The sequence below is a fragment of the Rhizophagus irregularis genome, chromosome 8, assembly GCF_026210795.1.
Source record: "Rhizophagus irregularis chromosome 8, complete sequence".
NCBI lineage: Eukaryota > Fungi > Glomeromycota > Glomeromycetes > Glomerales > Glomeraceae > Rhizophagus > Rhizophagus irregularis.
In genome coordinates, this window is record NC_089436.1 from 525026 (window position 1) to 543642 (window position 18617).

The window sequence follows — 18617 nt, forward strand, 5'->3', positions numbered from 1 at the left end:
ACTTTCTTTTTTTAGTATACTTGAAGTATCAAAAATTTAACGATCCAAGAAATTTTTCACAAGGTAAGCGGATCGTATTTTATAACCTTAAATTCCTTAAATCATAGAAAATTTCTTTAAGAATTTCTTTCTCTAATTTTAGATAAAACCCTATAAAACCCTAGCTTCTTAAGAAATTAATGCTTTTTCAAATTTTTATTCAAATTTTTATTCAAATTTTTTACTTAATAAATCTTACCATATTTTACCGAATCTTACCATATTTTACAATTCTTTTACCCAAACTTGCAATGAATAACACTACTTCTACTTCTATTGTTGTCGAATCTCCAATTTTGACTAGACGTCGCAAAATTTTTGGTACTTGTAAAGGATGTAATCAACCAAATACTAATTTTAACGAATGTGATTATTGTATCAAATGGTTAAAGGAACAAGAATCAACCCTTAAATCAATTATTATCCAACGTAAATCTTTAATTTATAATCAAAGCTGTTATAATTGTAATCAACCAAATCATCTGCATTATAAGATTGCAGCATGTAATAATTGCGGCTTTCCTGAATACAATGTACAAGATTTACGTAGTGTAGCTGTTGAAGATATTTATGATGATGAAGATTATGATCATGATGATGATGATGAGAATGAATTTACTGGAATAAAAATTTCTGATCTATCATGTTCTAAATGTGATCATCCTATGACAAGTTGGTTAAAATGTCCTGATTATAATGAAATTATTGATATGATCTGTTTTGAATTAAATGAAATGAATTTTGATGACCCTGATTATCAAAAATTATGGGAAGCTAAAGAGGTATTTATAAGATGCAAAGATATGATTTGTATTGTATAAATGTAATTTATATTATGGCAACCTTTTATTTATTTTCATTTTATTTTTAGAACTATGAAGAATTGCTTCAACAAGAACAAGATGATGACCAATGGGTAACTGAAGATGAAGTTAATCAAGATTATGATGATTATGACAATGAAGAAGAATACGAACAATATGATGAAATCATCGAACCAAGAACCGTATTATCCATACTTGGTTTACAAAAGCAATATCAAAATTATTTTCATCCTTCAAGTTTGCAGGATCAAACAAAATGTTTATCTTTATGTCTAAAGATCAAGGTTTAAAAAAAATTACATACAATTATTACATGCAACTATTACATGCCACTATTACATGCAATTATTACATGCAACTTATTACATGCAACTATTACATACCACTATTACATGCAAATATTACATGCAATTATTACAATTATTACATGCGTTAATAAGGGTACTTTTATATTTTTTGGAGGGAATAAATTTCATGCAATAATAAGGGTACTTATTGGGATAATCTTATAATCGGTTACTCTATATATATTTTTTTATTATTTTTGTTATTTCCATTTTGTATTTTGATTTTTCTTCTTATTTTATTATAACGTACATCAACAAATTATAAAAAAAATATAAATATTTTAAAAATGAATTGCCGCGTGTGTGATTATTAGTGAAATACTCGTGTCTATTATTTGATTGGTATTCGACGAGTTCTCGGTAACTCGCCTCCATGTGACCACATCCAACGAGTGGAGTATCGAAATACTTAAAATTGAATCATGTCTATATCTGATTATGTGACTACATTCGAGCAGTGAAATACTTAAAATTGAATTATGTCTATGTCTGATTATTTCACGACCACATTTGACGAGTGAAACAGTGAATACTTAAAATTGAATTGTTTCGCTATCTAATTATTTCTTGGTGACTCGTGACCGCATTCGACGATTGGAGTAGTGAAATACTTAAAATTGAATTATTTGTATATTTATTACGTCTAGGTGACGCAGTGAAATAAATAAACATGTTAATAAGTAATGATAAGGATTCCATTAAAAAAAAAAAGAGATTATCATACTTTTCGAAGACTTTTTTTAATTAGAAAACTCTAAACCAAAAATACCACTTGAAAATGAAAATCATTTCAAATACCTGATTTATATTCGAATTGGAATGGAGAAGCTAAGATCATGGTCATAAGAATGAAAAAATTGTTTAGACGTAGAAATAAATTAATAAATAAAATATTTAAAATAAATAAAGAACTAAAGAATAAACATCTTACCTGCTCAAACCTTCTGATACTATTATTACATTAATATGATAATGTTAAAATTTTATTTGATAAAATAAAAAGTATTATTTTCGGATTACGCAATCAAAAGAAATCGAAACAGAACCCACAGAAATAGGAAGGAAAAAAATCAAAAAAAAAGAAAAAAAAATTATACATATATATTATACATATACATAAAATTGAATTATTTCTATATCTGATTATTTCGTGACGAGTGGAGCAGCAGTGAATACTTAAAATTGAATTATGTCTATTTCTCGGTAACATCGTGACCACATTCGACGAGTTCAACAGTGAAATATTTAAAATTGAATCATTTTATATCTATTACGCCTCGGTGACAAAATTGGATCGTGATTATGTCTTGGCGACGAGTGGAGTAGTGAAATACTTAAAATTGAATTATGTCTAATGTCTATTATTTGATTGTCTCGGCGATGAGTGGAGCAGTGAATACTTGAATTGTTTCTATATCTATTACGAGTGGAGCAGTGAAATACATAAAATTGAATTATGTCTATATCTGATTATTTCGCGGTGACTCGTGACCACAATCGACGAGTGGAGCAATGAAATACTTAAAATTGAATCATTGTCTAATGTCTATTATTTTGATTGTCTCGGCGATGGGTATATTTAAATTGAATTTTTTCTATATCTATTACGTCTCGGAGCAGCGAAGTACATAAAAATTGTATTATTTCTATATCTAATTATTTCGTGATCACATTCGACGAGAAGCACTTAAAATTGAATTGTTTCTATATCTATTACGTCTCGGTGACAAGTGGAGTAGTGAAATACATAAATTGAATTATTTCTATATCTAATTATTTTTTGGTGACTCGTGACCACATTCGACGAGAAGTACTTAAAATTGAATTGGTTCTATATCTATTACGTCTCGGTGACGAGTGGAGCTGTGAATACTTGAATTGTTTCTATATCTATTACGAGTGGAGTAGTGAAATACATAAAATTGAATTATTTTTATATCTAATTATTTCTTGGTGACTCGTGACCACATTTGACGAGTTACAACAGTGAAATATTTAAAACTAATTGAATCATTTCTATATCTATTACGCCTCGGTAACCATGTCTATACCTTATTATGCCTCGTGTGACGAATGAAACAGTGAAATACATAAAATTGAATCATGTCTAATGTCTATTATTTTGATTCTCGACGATGAGTGGAGCAGGGAATACTTAATTTGAATTCTATTATGTCTCGGTGACGAGTAGGCAGTGAAATACATAAAATTGAATTATGGTATGACGAATGAAGTAGTGAAATACATAAAATTGAATTACGTCTATATCTAATTATTTCTCGGTGACTCGTGACCACCATTCGGCGTGAACTCGTCTCCATGTGGGCAAGACTTGAAATTGAATCATGTCTATATTTTCCATGAGACATTGTTTTGTACCACCATTCGATAAACACGTTCGATGAGCTTATCTACGACCACACATGAACACATATTTGACGACCTTACCTTACTTATGACCACACATGAACATTTTTACCTTACTTATGAACACACATTTGACGACCTACACATTTTTTATGACCATACATTTCACATGAAAAAACTAATTCTTTTCTACACCAATCAAAATAAAAATTCAGGAACTAAATTTATTATGAAAATCTAAAAAGATTTTATATAATTGCATAATCTTGGCAAAGCAAGATTATTATTAGTGCCAAAAAAAATAAATGAAAATCTATTAAAAGACTAATGTATAATGCCAATTATAAGAAGATGAACTAAACTCATTTTTACATAACTAATATTTATTTTCGGATTAATATACATTTTTCTTTTTTTTTAAAAAAAATTAATTTATTTATTATGCAAGAATTTAGGTACATAATTTAAAAAAAAATCATTCCCAATTTTACAACAATGTGATTTTTTTTTTAAAAAAAAACGAGGTATGAAAAGAAGAGTTTGAAGGATTTTTTATATGAACTAATAAAATTTTATACTAGTCTAGAATTTTTATACTAATCCAGAATTTTATATTAATCTAGAATTTTATATTAGTCTAAAATTTTTATATTACTATAATTTTTATACTACTATAAAATTTATACTACTATAAAAAAATTTAAAATTTATGATTTATTTTGATTATAATTAAAAAACAAAATTAAACGTAACATAAACATTAAAAGATCATAATTTTTAAATAATTCTACAATGAACTAAATCAAAAGTTTATTTTTTTTTGTGATATATTAAAAAAATATTTTAAATGAAAATAAGGGTGGGGTTTAAAAAAAAATTATTTATATTTTGTAAACATTAAATAAATCTTTAAAATTTATTAAAAATACCAAAAATAGAAACTTGTGTGATATATCTGGTATATTTTAAATAATTTTTGATTATACAAAAATAGAAAATCATGTATAAAGGGTTACATTGTTAAATTTATTCATTACCATTTTAGGTAATAAATTGAATATTAAATTTTGTGAAAAGGAAGATTCTTTTTTTAGATATCACGTCATTTTTAATACAATTAATACATTTGTAATACCTTATTATCCGATTATTAATCGTTAAAAAAAAAAAATAGTATTTTTACCGCAATTGTCGTTATTACCGTATTTATTATTATCCTCCGAATTTCCACGGCTCGGCTTGGCTCGCATTATATCAATTTTGGTCTATACATTAACAATTTTTAGGTCTGCATTATGACATCTTACAATAAAAAAAAGGGGGGAAGGTTATACGGACACGAGGATTATTAGTTATTGTTGAGGTATCGAGAATTATTGAATTACTTCTTTTTTAAGATCTTTTTTAAGGAGTATCAGGTAATTGTTTATAATCAAAACGTAATTTAACATTAGAAAAGTTAAGATCATAGAAATCATATAATTATTTTAAATCAAAAAATCAAAAAAAATCTCGTTAAACTTTTTTTATAATTATCCCAAAATGAAATATATTCAGATTTATTTATTATTTTCCATATGTGAGATTCAATCTTTTTTTTAAAATCTATTGTTTCCATAAAAGGCGTACAACCAACAAAGAAAAAACGAGTATTAATAACAAGGAGTTATTGTTATCTAAAAAAAAAAAAAAAAAAAATATTTTTTTTTTGCATGTGCAAGATGGCGTGATTAAATAAGCAAAAATCTGAAAAAAAAAACTGGTTTTTTTTATTACATATTGAAATCGTATTGTGAAAAAAAAAAAAAAATTTTCCACGCGAAATTTTTTTTAAAAAGAGATTCCAAATAAGGGAAACATTAATGTTTATTAATGTTACATTTTTAAAAAGAGTAAGGTATCGTAAGTTAATTGTGAGTATCCGTGAGTATCGTGAGTATAAATGTTAAATGACTTGCATAATTTTTTTTAAAAATAATAAATTTTAATTTGTTCAAAGAAATTTTATATAATATTATATATAAAATACTGATATAGGTAATTAATAGACAATAATATCTTTCAATCAGTCAATCATCAATAGTTCATAATCAATCAAATAATAATCAAATATGAATGAAGCTCCCCAAAAAAAAAAAATTCTTTGATGAAAAAAAAATATTCGATAAAAAAAAATTATTCGATAAAAAAAAATTTATTTGATGAAAAAAAAATTTTTTTTTTCAAAAAAGAATGACAATTTTGACAATATTGTTAAAAGGACGTGTTACTCATTTTATTTCACTTTCACTTTTAAATATTATATACTTTAAAAAATATAAGTTTATTTTTAGTGGTTCATTTTTTCATTTTATATTTCTATTTTAGGTATTTTTTTAAAAGTTTGTTACCAAAAATGAAAATAAGCTATAATATCTGCTATCTGTTATATATCTTGTTCTATTTTGTTCTATTCATCTTTTTTTTTTCGCGCCTCCCCCTTATTTTTATAATATTATTATTATTATATAATACCGTATTCATATATATATATCAATATTATCAACAATATATCAAAAAAAAAAAGAGAGTTGGTCACACTACATAATTTACAATTTATATATTAACAAATAACATTCGGATTTTACCCTTATTTTTTTTATTCATATTAAATTATCAGACTAAACCGAAAGTTTGTTTTCAATGATCTTCCAGATATTATTAACTTACTATATAATTTTAATTGATTGAGTTACATTTAAAGTAAAAAGCAAATAATAATGCATGTAATAAAAGAATTTTATCTTACACTACATTACAGAAAGGGTAAAAAAAACGAGTCATCTGTTTACTTCAAAAAAATTTATATATAAATTTGATAAGAAAAAAAAAAGGTAAAAAAAAAATAAAAAAATAAAAATAAAAAAAAAAATTAATTTTTTTTTTTTTTCTTTCTCAACTTTCAAAATTTTTTTATTTTAAAAAAAAAAACAAATAAATAAAATAAAATAATTTTTTTATAATTTTTTTTTCCCATGAAAAAATTATGAAAAAATTCTTACAATTTAATAAAAATCGTAACCCAGGTGGTGGTCGACAAATAAGAAATAGTTTCGCTTTTTTTCGTGCCCAAGATGAAGGTATATCAAATACTAATATACCTACATCATCATTAAGGGAATCAAAAAGAGAATCAAAATTAGAATCAAAAAGAGAATCAAAGAGAGAATCAAAGAGAGAATCAAAAAGAGAATCAAAACGATTACAACAAGATGTTGAAGGTATTGGATATGGTATTGGTGCTGGTATAGGTAATAAACCTGAAAAAGAATTCGCTTCAGGTATAAAAAATTATTTAACAAAAAAGAAAAGTCGAACAAGTCAAAGGCAATCAGTAGCACAAAATGTACGTTCTTCTACTATTGAAACTTCTACTATAAATGATTTAAGAGAAGAAATACAACAACGTGAAGCTAATGTTTTGGCTTTAGAGAGTAGAATAAAACTTATTGAATCAGAAAAAGAGAAAGTTACACAAGAATCAAATAAATTACATTTATTATTTAAAGAAAAGGATAAAGAGATAAATGATCTTAAAAATTTATTATCAGAACATGATCATTCAACTGATGAATTAAGTGATTCTGTAAATAAAATTAAAAGAGAAAAGAACATTTTACAAATTGAACTTGATAAAACAAAATCTGAATTAAAAGTTCGTGAAGGTGAAATAAGAGAATTAAATTTTTCTTTATTAGAATGTGCTCATGATTTACAAGCTGCAAAAAATGATTTGGCTGCTACTATAACTGAAACTGATGCTGTATTAGATGATTTACATTCTCAATTAAAAGAACGTGAAGAAATTATAATCGCTCATGATGCTAAAATAAAATCTTTACAACATGATTTTGAAGTTACTCAACAAGATCTTACAAATGTTAAATCTGATTTGGAATCTACTCAATCCATGTGTAACGCTGAAATTGAAGCTACTCAAGCTATGTGTTCTGCTGAAATTGAAGCAACTAAAGCTAAAACTTTGGCTGAAATTGGTGTTATAAGAGCAAAATATGCTGCTGAACTTCATGCTGCAAAAGAAGAACATGCTGATGAATTAGAAGCAACAAAAGCTCAACTTACTTTTTTTAAATCTCAATTGGATTCAACAAAAGCTCAACTTTCTTTTACAAAATCAAAACTTGAATGGGCAAAAGCTGATTTATCTTCTATTAAAGGTTCTCTTGATAATACAAAAGTTGAACTTGCTGCTGTTAATAATCAATTTAAACGTCAAACTTCTGAATTAAAATCAATAAAATCAAAACTTGATGATGCTAATGTAATGATTTCTGATAGAGATGGTTTAACTTCTTTTATAATACAAGTTTATCAAGAAGATATTAAAATTGAAAAAGATCGTTCAAATGCTGAACTTGAAGATATTCAAGAACAACTTAATAAAATTAAAACCATTCATGATAAAGAAAAGAAATCAAATGCAAAAACCATTAAACAATTATCAAATCAAGTTCAAAATTTAACAAATCAACAAGGTAATTATTATTATATTTTCGATTGTATATAATACGACGAGTCAACGATATTAATATAATTCTTTTATATAGTTCAAGAAAGGGCCAAATCATATCAATTAGAAGGAGAGAACGCAAAATTACGAAAACAACTTGAACAGACAAGATCACAAGGTAAAATAAACCATTTCAATTATTATACATATTTTATACATATTTAATATATTTAATACATATTTACTCGATCACCATCAAACTCACATCACCAATTCTCATCATCATAGTTTCAGAACATGAATTAATGAAAGAAGAAATCGCTCGTTTACAGACACAAGTTATACAGTTAAAGAATAAGAAACGACGAAGTATCGTTGCTCAAATGGGTGAACCAAAATCTCCTATATCTACGGTAACTACTGTAGCAACAACAGCTCTATCAACACCACCTGAATCTCCTTGTAATTCATATTCTAGCAACGATTTATTTGATGAATTAAATAAAGCTGATCAAAATTTCAATGAAGACAACCAAGTCAATGGTGGTGGAGTAGTAACTGAAGATTGGGTAACTGTAACGAAAAGAAATAGTAATAGGCGATCAAGAAGTTCGCTTCGTGGTAATAAAACATCATCTCGAGGACGAAGGGTGAGTTTTGTTTTCATATTTACACAAATTAGCTAAAAATAAATATAATACAAAATTCTAACATGAATTCTTTTTGATTTTTACAAAGTATTAGACGTCATCGATGTTAAATTCATTGAATTTCAGTCATGGTCCGACATTTTCTCTTTAATCATCATTTTATTTTAAAAAAAAAAAATATGGTTTCAAGAAATAATTATGCTTATAATAATTTACGATTATATATATAATATATATAAATAATACATTATAAATAAAATTTCTCATACATTAATCACGAATTCAATCAACATCCATCATCAATCGCATATTTTTTCTTTTCTTTTATTTGCATTTTTTAATTACTTTAAATATGTATTTATTTATTTGTGAACAATTTCCTTTATTTTTTTTTTATTTAATTACCGAAATTACCGAGGAAAAAAAAATATTAATTTTTCGAATTTTTTTTTCTTAACATTCTTTTTTTGTATTTTTATATTATCTGTAATGTTTTTTTTCTTTTCAATTTTTCTTTTCAATTTTTTTTCATTTTTTTTTTCAATTTTTTGTGATGAAAAAAAAGTTGAACATCTCAACGAACGTTGAATCTTAAACGAACGAACGAACAAAAAAAAAGAAACTAGTTTAAAAAAATTTATATCCCTAAAAAAACAACCTTTCGAGAAAAAAAAATTTTTATTTAATTACATTATTATTTTTGTTGCCAATGTAAATGTTTAATAGCGAATTTAATAGTAATATTTTTTTTTTCCTTTACAAATTTACAAATCAAAAAAAAAAAATCATCAAAAAATAAAAAAAAAAAGTACGATAATAATTTCTAATCTCATTTTTCGTATGATAACTAATGATTTCAATATATCTCATCTCATTATTGCGATTAATTACTCGTTATCTTACTACTTGTTACCGATTACTTATTCCTATTACTCGCTACCGATTAATCACTCATTACTCATTGCTCATTGCTCATTACCCGCTACTTATTCCATCTTATTATTCGTTACCCCATTTCCTCGCGTCTTTCGCACGCATACAGCATATCTTATTCACATGAGCGTTTATCTGTTATTTAATAATCAATACATTATTTTCATGCACAAGCACCAATCGATAATAATAATAATATTCAATATTGTCAATTGTCAAATGACAACAAACATTCTAACGAACTAAATAAATGATTGGATTCCACATTTAAGAGTTGAAGTTTTTTATTGGTAAAATAATTTATAATTAATTGTTTATAATTTATTATTAAAGATAAATATTATTATTATAAGCATTATTTATTATAAGCATTATACTTACCCTGCTTTATCCAACTGATTTTATTGTATACATATAATTAATACAACTTTTTTTTTTTCTTACACAAGTACAAAGTTTAAAAAAATTTGAAACAAAAAAATTTTATTAAAGGAACCAATAAATTTTTATGATTTAAAGAAAATTTTGATTAAAATTTTTTTGTTTATTATTGTAACCTTAATTATATTAGTATCGTTACTATTCATGATTTACACGTACATTGTTCGCAGGGTTTAGCAGGAATGTTTAAATTTTATTCTGTATGACGATGATGATTAATGTTTAGGGTTTCAAAAAAAAAAAAACATTTTTTTTTGATTTTTTTTTTTAAAAAGGAAAATTGTATAATTTGATAAAAAAGCCTTTTTTTACGCCAAAAAAAAATTTCGGATTATCCTTAAAGTCGGTGATACAATTTTCAATTTAAAAGTTAAAAACCAAAAACTTTTTGTTTTTTCTTGACGAAATAATACATATTACGTCGTCTTGCGTAATTCGGAAACTATAATTATTATTATTATTGTCTCTTTTTTCCATGTGAATAAGATTCAATGTTTTACAACTTTTCATTTTCACTCTCATGATACGTACGTATAATTCGTTTCAAAAGTTATTTCCTAAATAGTAAATTGTAAAATAGAAATAATTGATTTTTTTAAAGAAAACAAACGCGCATTAAAATATTAGTAAAAGTTTATTTTTAATTATTCTCTTTGAAAAAAAAAAATTTTGAAACTAGAAAAAAAAAACGATAAACATAACAATTGTAATATGACGATAGACGGACGATATGACAGATTAATTTTATTAATTCTCCGAATTAATTGTGTATAGTATAATATACTGACTGAGTATAATACACACGATTTATACTGACTAAAATACCCCGGGTATATACATTCTTAATTCTGGCAATTATGGTTGGCTGTACCATATACCCGAGTATATTATATTATTATTTGGGGTACAGCAAGGGATAAATGTAGGGATGTCTAAACAGTAATGCTTGGTTAAGTGGATTTATTGATGCAGATGAACATTTTGCTGTTAAGAGTCTCAAATGCTAATATTTATGATTTTACATATAGATACTATAATATTTACTATAATATCGTTATGAATTTGCATAGTATAGTACTCGTCATGGATACCGATCTCAATACTTAGAACTTATGAAAAATTAATATGTTAATGGATTAAATCTCTTTTTTAAGAATGTACCTTCTCACTTCTCAATTATATCAACTTCAGAAGTCCGTCTGACGATGCAACCACAGTGCTACAAATTCAGGATTAAAAACAGTTTGAGCTTACTGAGTTCGTGTTGCATTCATTCCTACGACAATCATTTCTCTGACAATTATCTCACCGACAAACGTTTCACCGACAGAATCATTTGACTCATTTCGCATTTCGCAGACAATTAGGTAAGGAAATTAGGGTTAGGATTAGGTTTCAAAACTGTTGGTGAAAAATGACTATCGGTAAAATGATGAAACAGGCTCCTGAATTCAGCACTATATGCACTATACGCAATATTTTTAAAGTTACTAATAGGAAATTTTTCTATTATTATTTAGTTAGCTTAATGTTACTTCCAAGTTTCCTTTATTACCCGATATGCTTTTAGTAATCCCGCTTTTGATGAAATGAATTAATATTTGGTAATCTTTTTAATATTAGCAAAGTGAATACCACATAAATCAGCGCGGTTAATATTATTTGATCGTGAAAATGAATATAAATGTACTATCAACTAAGGTATATATATATTACCGAACTTATCTACCCTAATTACACCGAACTACATAATATCAGAATAATTCTCACTACTTCATGCATCCAGCTAATTATTTCCTTCTATTAGTGATCACTTCATACTTCTGCCTCATTTGAATAAAATCCAGCCGAGTACTTGGAGTAATAGAAGTGGTAGATGTATCACAAACAAAGTTTTATAAAATGCTCAGTATTTTGCAAAACTAGTATTGCGAGTGATATGCGGACAAGTAACACGATCCATATAAATATTTTAGGGCTTGAAGTATTAAAACCTTTTTTCACTTTTAGCGTGAGTTAATTCCGTAATATAGAATGTATTTAGATGATTCAGTATTATAATAAGTTACAAATATCTTTTCTTTCTTACTTCGTTATTTATGGATTTGTATTTAATTTACTAGATCAATCCAAAGTCCAAACGGAAAGCTATTCCAGAATTATTTTATAACTAATTATTGTTCAAATTAGAATCGTTTTTAATTCATTCGAAAGTTCATTTATTTCAGTTGTTTGTCTTTGACGGTTGAACTAATTGTCCAGTTTATTTCCGACTTCGTACTATTAGATAGTCCTACACTTGTTGCTATGAGCATAGATATTGTTACACTGTCGATCATTCCGCAAACTTATATATATACCCACTAATTAACAAATCAAAAAATTTTTCTTTCGAAAACGTAGTCTTTTTGCGCATCAAATTCAAGTGTCTCATGTCTCATCTTGTTGACCACTTTAAATACAAGAAATAAATGAAAAAATTGTAAAAATTTTAAATAAATACAAGAAATAAATGAAAAAATTTTTGTAAAAAGTCTTTTACTAGTAAGGCATATCGATATTATTTATGGTAAGTTTATTATCTTAATTTAAAAAAAAAAAATCAACCACAAATTTTTTGTTATTTAAACAATTGTATAAAACCTAAAAGTTATTTATTATTAATTTTATAATTATTTTATTATAGGTTTTTATGAGAATTTCATAATAAGTATTTTATAATATAAAGATCATGTATCTTCATCATGAATGGACATATTGGATCATGATGATTTTATAGTTGTTGTTGTTTAGAATATTTAGAAAGAACTTTATTTTCTCTTTCAGAAAAATCAAAAATTGTTGAAATTGTATTATAGGAAATTTAGATATTTATTTTTGAATAAACGATTATTAATTCAACTATAGTTTTCGTAATTTCTTGTTATTTGATGATTTAATGTGGGTTATTTTTATGCTGTAAGAATGCTTACAATTTATTTTTTGTTGGTAATTAGTTTATGGAAATTTTTATTATTGTAAAAAGGTGTGAATTTATTTTTTTTCTTTCGCTTTCGCGTAGACACGTGATCGACATTTCGTAATTTATTCACAGATTGCTCAGATGCTGTTGCTACTTGCAAAAGAATTGTTTTTAATTAATTTACCAAATGAATTTGCCAACAAATTACCAACTTATTTGTGACCGCCGCGGCTACCCGATTTTAAGATCGTAAATTGTTTAAGACCATGGCGTTTGAGGGAAATATAATTAAACCTGCTCCGTATTTCCATATGAAAAGATAGATTACAAACAATAACAAAGAAATCATTAAAAGATTTATAAATGCACTTTATTTATAAGAGAAATTGGGAAAAAGGGATAATAATATAATAAGTTATACTAATTCCTGAAGTGATTTAAACTAATTATTTCGCTTAAAAGGTCTATTAACTCTATATATTGATCGAAAACAAAGTATTATTAGAGTATAGGACCAAAACTTTTGAATTTTTCATTTTTTATAGCGTCGATTTTTTTTCTTTTTTTTCAATTCATCCACAGTTAATCTAAGAACTGCATTGGCCTGGACTTTCTCTTCAAATAATTTTGTGATGTCTTTAAGTTGCGCGTCACAAGTAAACAAGAGTTTGTCTAATTCATCGAGCTTTTTCTCTGCATCGCTATTTAATTCTTCAAACATTGCTTGGCTTTTTATCAAATCATCCTTTTCCTTAACCAACAAAAAGTATTCCGAACGTTTGTTTTCAAGTGAATCAAATAATTGTGCTGCATCAGATTGTTCACATGCCAAAACATGTTCTAACTGAAATATTTCTGCGAATTTTGCATTATATTCTTTTTTAAGTCGTTCTTCTTCAAGTTCGAGTGATGTATTATCAGCAATCAAAACAGCATTTTCTAATCGAGATTCACTAAGAACAACATTATGATCATCATGATTATCAACTAGCCGTTTTCTAACGTTTCGGCCAGTCGTAGCATCTTCATTTTTTCTTTTAGCAGAGACTGGCGTTGGAATTTTTACCCCTTTTACAGTTCTATTTTTCGTAAGGTTTGACGCTTTTACTGGAGTGGTTACGGGTATTTTTGACATTTTCCTTTTAAGAGGACTAATTGGAATAGCTGTGGGTCTTGTTAACGATTTCTTCGTTTTAACCTCCGAATAACGCACCCCTTGTCTGATAGGAATTGATGATACAATAGCTTTTTTCATATTGTAAAGTTTAAAATGCTTTTTTTAAAAAAAACAAGACCGCAAAAATGTTTTGGTAGGAAGTCAAAAAGAAGAAAGAAATTATTTATGATTGTCTGCTGCGTCATGTAAACAATATTACCAATTTTAGTAGAATCTGTTGCGTCATGTAAACAATATCGCCAATTTAGTAGTAAACCTACCCTTAATCTTGACGTCACTTTGGCCAATAAAAAACTGAGTTCAGTTTTGAAAAAACGCGTGAATACTCTTGACTAGCACGTGATTTCTACTGTAGTACATAAAATTTAGGCCACCTTTTTTTTTAAAAGACCACCTATTCGTCATAGGTTACTCCTCTCTAAAATAAAATAAAATAAATAAATAAATAAATTTTAAAAGACCACCCATCATCCCACATATTTACATCTTCATCCAAAAAACCGAACTTTAAATTCCTGTTAGGGAATTATATTATATACGTTTTTTTCTCTTAATAGACAATTCCCCATGTCCCATCGGTATTATGTATACACCTACACTTAATGCTCCCCTCCCTTCGGTGCCCCAAGGCATCGGTAAATATTTAGTTATTCATTAGTATCCATGGAATAACAAGTATGTATTCGGGACCTTATGCAAGAAAAACTTTTGACGATTAAAAATCTGACAAAAAAAATAAATTCAGTTCGAAAAGCACGTGATATATTTGGGATTTTATCTACGTTGCTTTTTGTGATTCATGTGACCTCCCTGCAGATTACGGAATCAACGGAATAGGTTGAACACGATTTGGACCTCAAATTTATTTTCTCATAATACAAATCATATACTACGTGAACTCCGTTCATTAGTCGTCCACAGCAATCGTCTTGGTATTAGTATCAAATGATTCAAGCAATCACCGCTCGACGATGTCCTGAACAAAATTGATAATTGTGATGAACAACCTATTGAACACCGGCCTTAAGTTTCGACGTGGTTCGTTCGAAACAACAAAAAGAAAGATGGAATCGTTTAACCTGTTTGGTCCTCAAACAAGAGGAAAAAAGTAATATTTGCAAACCGTTCATCCCACAAGCCGCATCCACAACCTGCACTTAAACTGTTATCAAACGCATTAAACATATTCCAGAAAAATATGTTAGTTATGTTACTAATCACGCCTTGGATTCGAAATACATGTGCACCATGTGGAAAAAACATAAATTGGAAACGACGCCAACGCAGATCTAACAAAACGAAGAAACCTTTGCCTCCTTTACCTCCTGGTGATCCTCACTTTTATTATCGGGACTTCATCATATTGACCTTTTCAACAAGAGGATTAGAAATGGTTATGATTGCAGCAGCTTACCCAATTTTACGGGATTTACATAATTGTCCGGAGCGAAGCGAAGGACAATATATGTCTACGCACTATGAAAAAAAAATCGATCACGTGAGTTTCTCCGTGATCGTCACCCAATGAAATCGGCAAATTTTAGTTTTTCGTTCCGGACTTACAACGGTTCCCGTTTCCTAGTATTTATTATGAATTATCACTTGTATATTAACTTTAATCATATTCAAAGTTTATACGAATTTTTTACTTCATATTAATTAAAAAACTCTTAGTGTCAAACTATTTCACTCATATTTGCTTTTATCAACGAGAAACATTTTTTTATTTTAATGTTAAAATATTCTAAGATGATATGATATAATATTATTCCCTATCAAACAGCATAGATCTTAAAGAATATTATTTTAAATAATAAAAATCAATTAGTTCAAATTATAAAAATCATGTTTCTAACTTTAAATTGAAATTGAAATTAATTAATTGCTACAGTAAAAAGATTCTATTTCAAATAAAAATAATTAATAGTCATCAGTTCATAAACAAGCAATTGAGTGCGCTAATAATTCAATCTATTGTACTAGTGATTTGTAGACTACATTTTTATGACAACAGTCTATAGGACCTCCAGGAGGAAAACCTACAATTTTACAACCCCAATATATTGCAAGCCGAATTTCAACCCATGTTCCCTTTGCTGGTCTTTGACTTTTCTCATATTGATGGTATGAAACGTATGGATTAACTTCATGAGGACCTTTTTTCTCACAATGATGGTCATTGAAAAAGTGAGGATCTCTTAAGAATCTATAATAGACTTTATCATTTTTAAAAGTAAAGTGGCCAAATGCTTCTGGAGCATTTCTTCCATATTTACCATCAGGAACATAAGTCGTGATGATGAGTAATGGGTCATCTGGTGACCACTTGGCATCTTTAATTTTAACACCATCTTTGCAAAACAATAAAGTGCATTAACTTTTCATCCGTAGAATTGTTAAACAATAAGATCGTTATTAACATACCGAATTCTTTTTTACATTCAAAACTTCTGCTGCCAGAAGGATAACAGGCGTGAGTTTTTTCAACATGTATAAGGAAAAATATAAGTAAAGCAAATAAAATAATAAAGCGTTTCTGATTCATGATGAAATTATAATTGTTATGATAATGTTCAAAATCACCATTATACCGTGTATTTATTTATATTTTTTGCTCAAGATAAGGAAAAAATTTTTATAGAATTCCATTTCCCGAACCGGTTCATTTTCCAATATTTAACCCTGTAAAAAAAGTCGATCCGTTTTTTTATATTCCATCTTTTTTTTCATATTTCCGGGATTAATAACCTTAAATCACGGAATTTATCGAATTATTTAAATGGGCACGTAAAAGGCTCTCATTTTCACAGAAATAACGGATAAAATTTTTTATAGGGTATATTCTGAATTTATCCCCTGATCGGCACCATTTACACGATTATGCAAATGTAATTATACCTACTGGGTTGCAAATTTTATAGGAAATTTAAATTTTGCGGTAAAATTAACTATTGATTATACTATAATGGACTGATTTGAAAATTTGAGTAATTCAAAACTTTCTTTTAATTTATTTGTAATCTCAATATTATTTTTCAAGTGCAAAAGTAATAGTTCCAAAGCTTTTTAAAATTTAATTATTTTTTTAAATCTTTAAATGAAACAAAAACCAAGCGAAAGAAAAATAAGATTCAACAATAAAATATACTATTTTTATACTCACGATATACTATAAAACACTTACTATTGTGTAAATGGCAGGGGATAAATCAATTATCTCCTAGCTAATTGGAATAGTAAAATTTTACTAATTCCTAATTAGTCATGAGATAAGTAATACGAACATTTTACTAGGTTAATAGTAAATGATGTACTATAAGCTTTCTTTTTAGCCGATCCCATTTTGACAATACGGTTGTTGACTGTCGAAAGATTATTTGATTGCAAAATTTAAATAATATTAATTAGCAAAGTTTTAAAAATAAGTATAATAAACCTTCATACTAATTTTAGTGATTAGCTGAGTTTATAAATGATCGGGAATCTTCGTTTACTTCCTCATATAGATAGCCAGGGAATTACTAATTTGAGTTAAAATAGTTAATATTTAATGAGTGGCACGCTCCAGGGGTTTCATGGGAAGGGGAACATTACCCTTCGGGGAAAAAACCCTATTATTCCTAACTCCCCATGAAATAAATAATACTAATAAAAATAATAATATAATATGTACGTTAACTATTTTTACATGAGAACCACGCAGTAATTTATATGCATACAGTAAGTACATAAATTTAATGACTTGACAATAATTCTTAACAACAATTCCTTAATCTTTGTTACGTGTATTATGCAATAAATTAAAAAAGTATCATCTATATATTAGAAATGGAATTCGTGAAATTGGAATTTCAGAAAATGATAGAGTTCTGAAAATCACATTAGAATCATGTACTGTATGCTGATGAATGAATTCGATAACTTGCAGTTGTATGTGCAACGTTGTAACATTTATTTGTAAATCTCTACAACGTTGATAAAGTTACAGTTACTATAAAATCAAGATTCTAATAACAAACAAACTTGGTTTATTCAATTAATGTGATGGCTTATCATAGTATTTTTCAAATATAAAATAACTTATTATCGTTCAGTTAGTAAGATCATTTAGACTTTATTGACCGTTATTTTTTTTTTTTAATTGATCGATGTTACTTATTTTATTTTATTTTATAACAAAATAACCTGCATTATTCGCATGTGATCAATTTAAATTTATCAAAAATTACTATTTAATTGGTAAGATCGGCACAATTACTAATAGTCTGAATCATAAATTCGAAGAATTGATTTTTTGAGCTTATCTGTTTTTATATTTTAAGAAAATCTTTGAAAATTTGTCAAAAAATACTTAATTGGCAATAAGC

At 26.8% G+C, this 18617-nt stretch overlaps 4 protein-coding genes across 5 annotated transcripts; 2 read left to right on the forward strand and 2 right to left on the reverse strand.

Moving 5' to 3' along the window:
* Positions 1 to 290: 290 nt before the first annotated feature.
* On the forward strand, positions 291 to 1153 carry OCT59_028015 (uncharacterized protein; the record flags this gene model as incomplete). The annotated part of the gene is made up of 2 exons (XM_066147029.1): positions 291 to 821; positions 911 to 1153. 2 exons carry the CDS (start codon positions 291 to 293, stop codon positions 1151 to 1153), a joined length of 774 nt encoding a protein of 257 aa, XP_065993783.1.
* A 5438-nt stretch (positions 1154 to 6591) lies between these two features.
* On the forward strand, positions 6592 to 8888 carry OCT59_028016 (uncharacterized protein; the record flags this gene model as incomplete). Of its 2 annotated transcripts, none has more annotated exons than XM_025318397.2 (4): positions 6592 to 8112; positions 8185 to 8265; positions 8376 to 8737; positions 8826 to 8831. In XM_025318397.2, the coding sequence occupies 4 exons, from the start codon at positions 6603 to 6605 to the stop codon at positions 8829 to 8831; spliced, it is 1959 nt and encodes a 652-aa protein (XP_025176293.1). The 2 variants fall into 2 exon arrangements, with proteins under 2 accessions (XP_025176293.1, XP_065993784.1); XM_066147030.1 differs by lacking the exon at positions 8826 to 8831 and adding an exon at positions 8832 to 8888 and having other exon boundaries at positions 6603 to 8112.
* A 4323-nt stretch (positions 8889 to 13211) lies between these two features.
* OCT59_028017 (uncharacterized protein) lies at positions 13212 to 14449 on the reverse strand. Its single transcript, XM_025318398.2, has one exon. It carries the CDS (start codon positions 14326 to 14328, stop codon positions 13606 to 13608), a length of 723 nt encoding a protein of 240 aa, XP_025176295.1. The 5' UTR covers positions 14329 to 14449; the 3' UTR covers positions 13212 to 13605.
* A 1772-nt stretch (positions 14450 to 16221) lies between these two features.
* Positions 16222 to 16795, reverse strand: OCT59_028018 (uncharacterized protein; the record flags this gene model as incomplete). The annotated part of the gene is made up of 2 exons (XM_025326406.1): positions 16222 to 16601; positions 16675 to 16795. The coding sequence occupies 2 exons, from the start codon at positions 16793 to 16795 to the stop codon at positions 16222 to 16224; spliced, it is 501 nt and encodes a 166-aa protein (XP_025176296.1).
* Positions 16796 to 18617: the final 1822 nt, after the last annotated feature.

What these genes read in the sequence shown, in the direction of transcription:
- OCT59_028017 (XM_025318398.2), bottom strand. Translation starts at nt 14,328, where the DNA reads ATGAAAAAAGCTATTGTATCATCAATTCCTATCAGACAAGGGGTGCGT.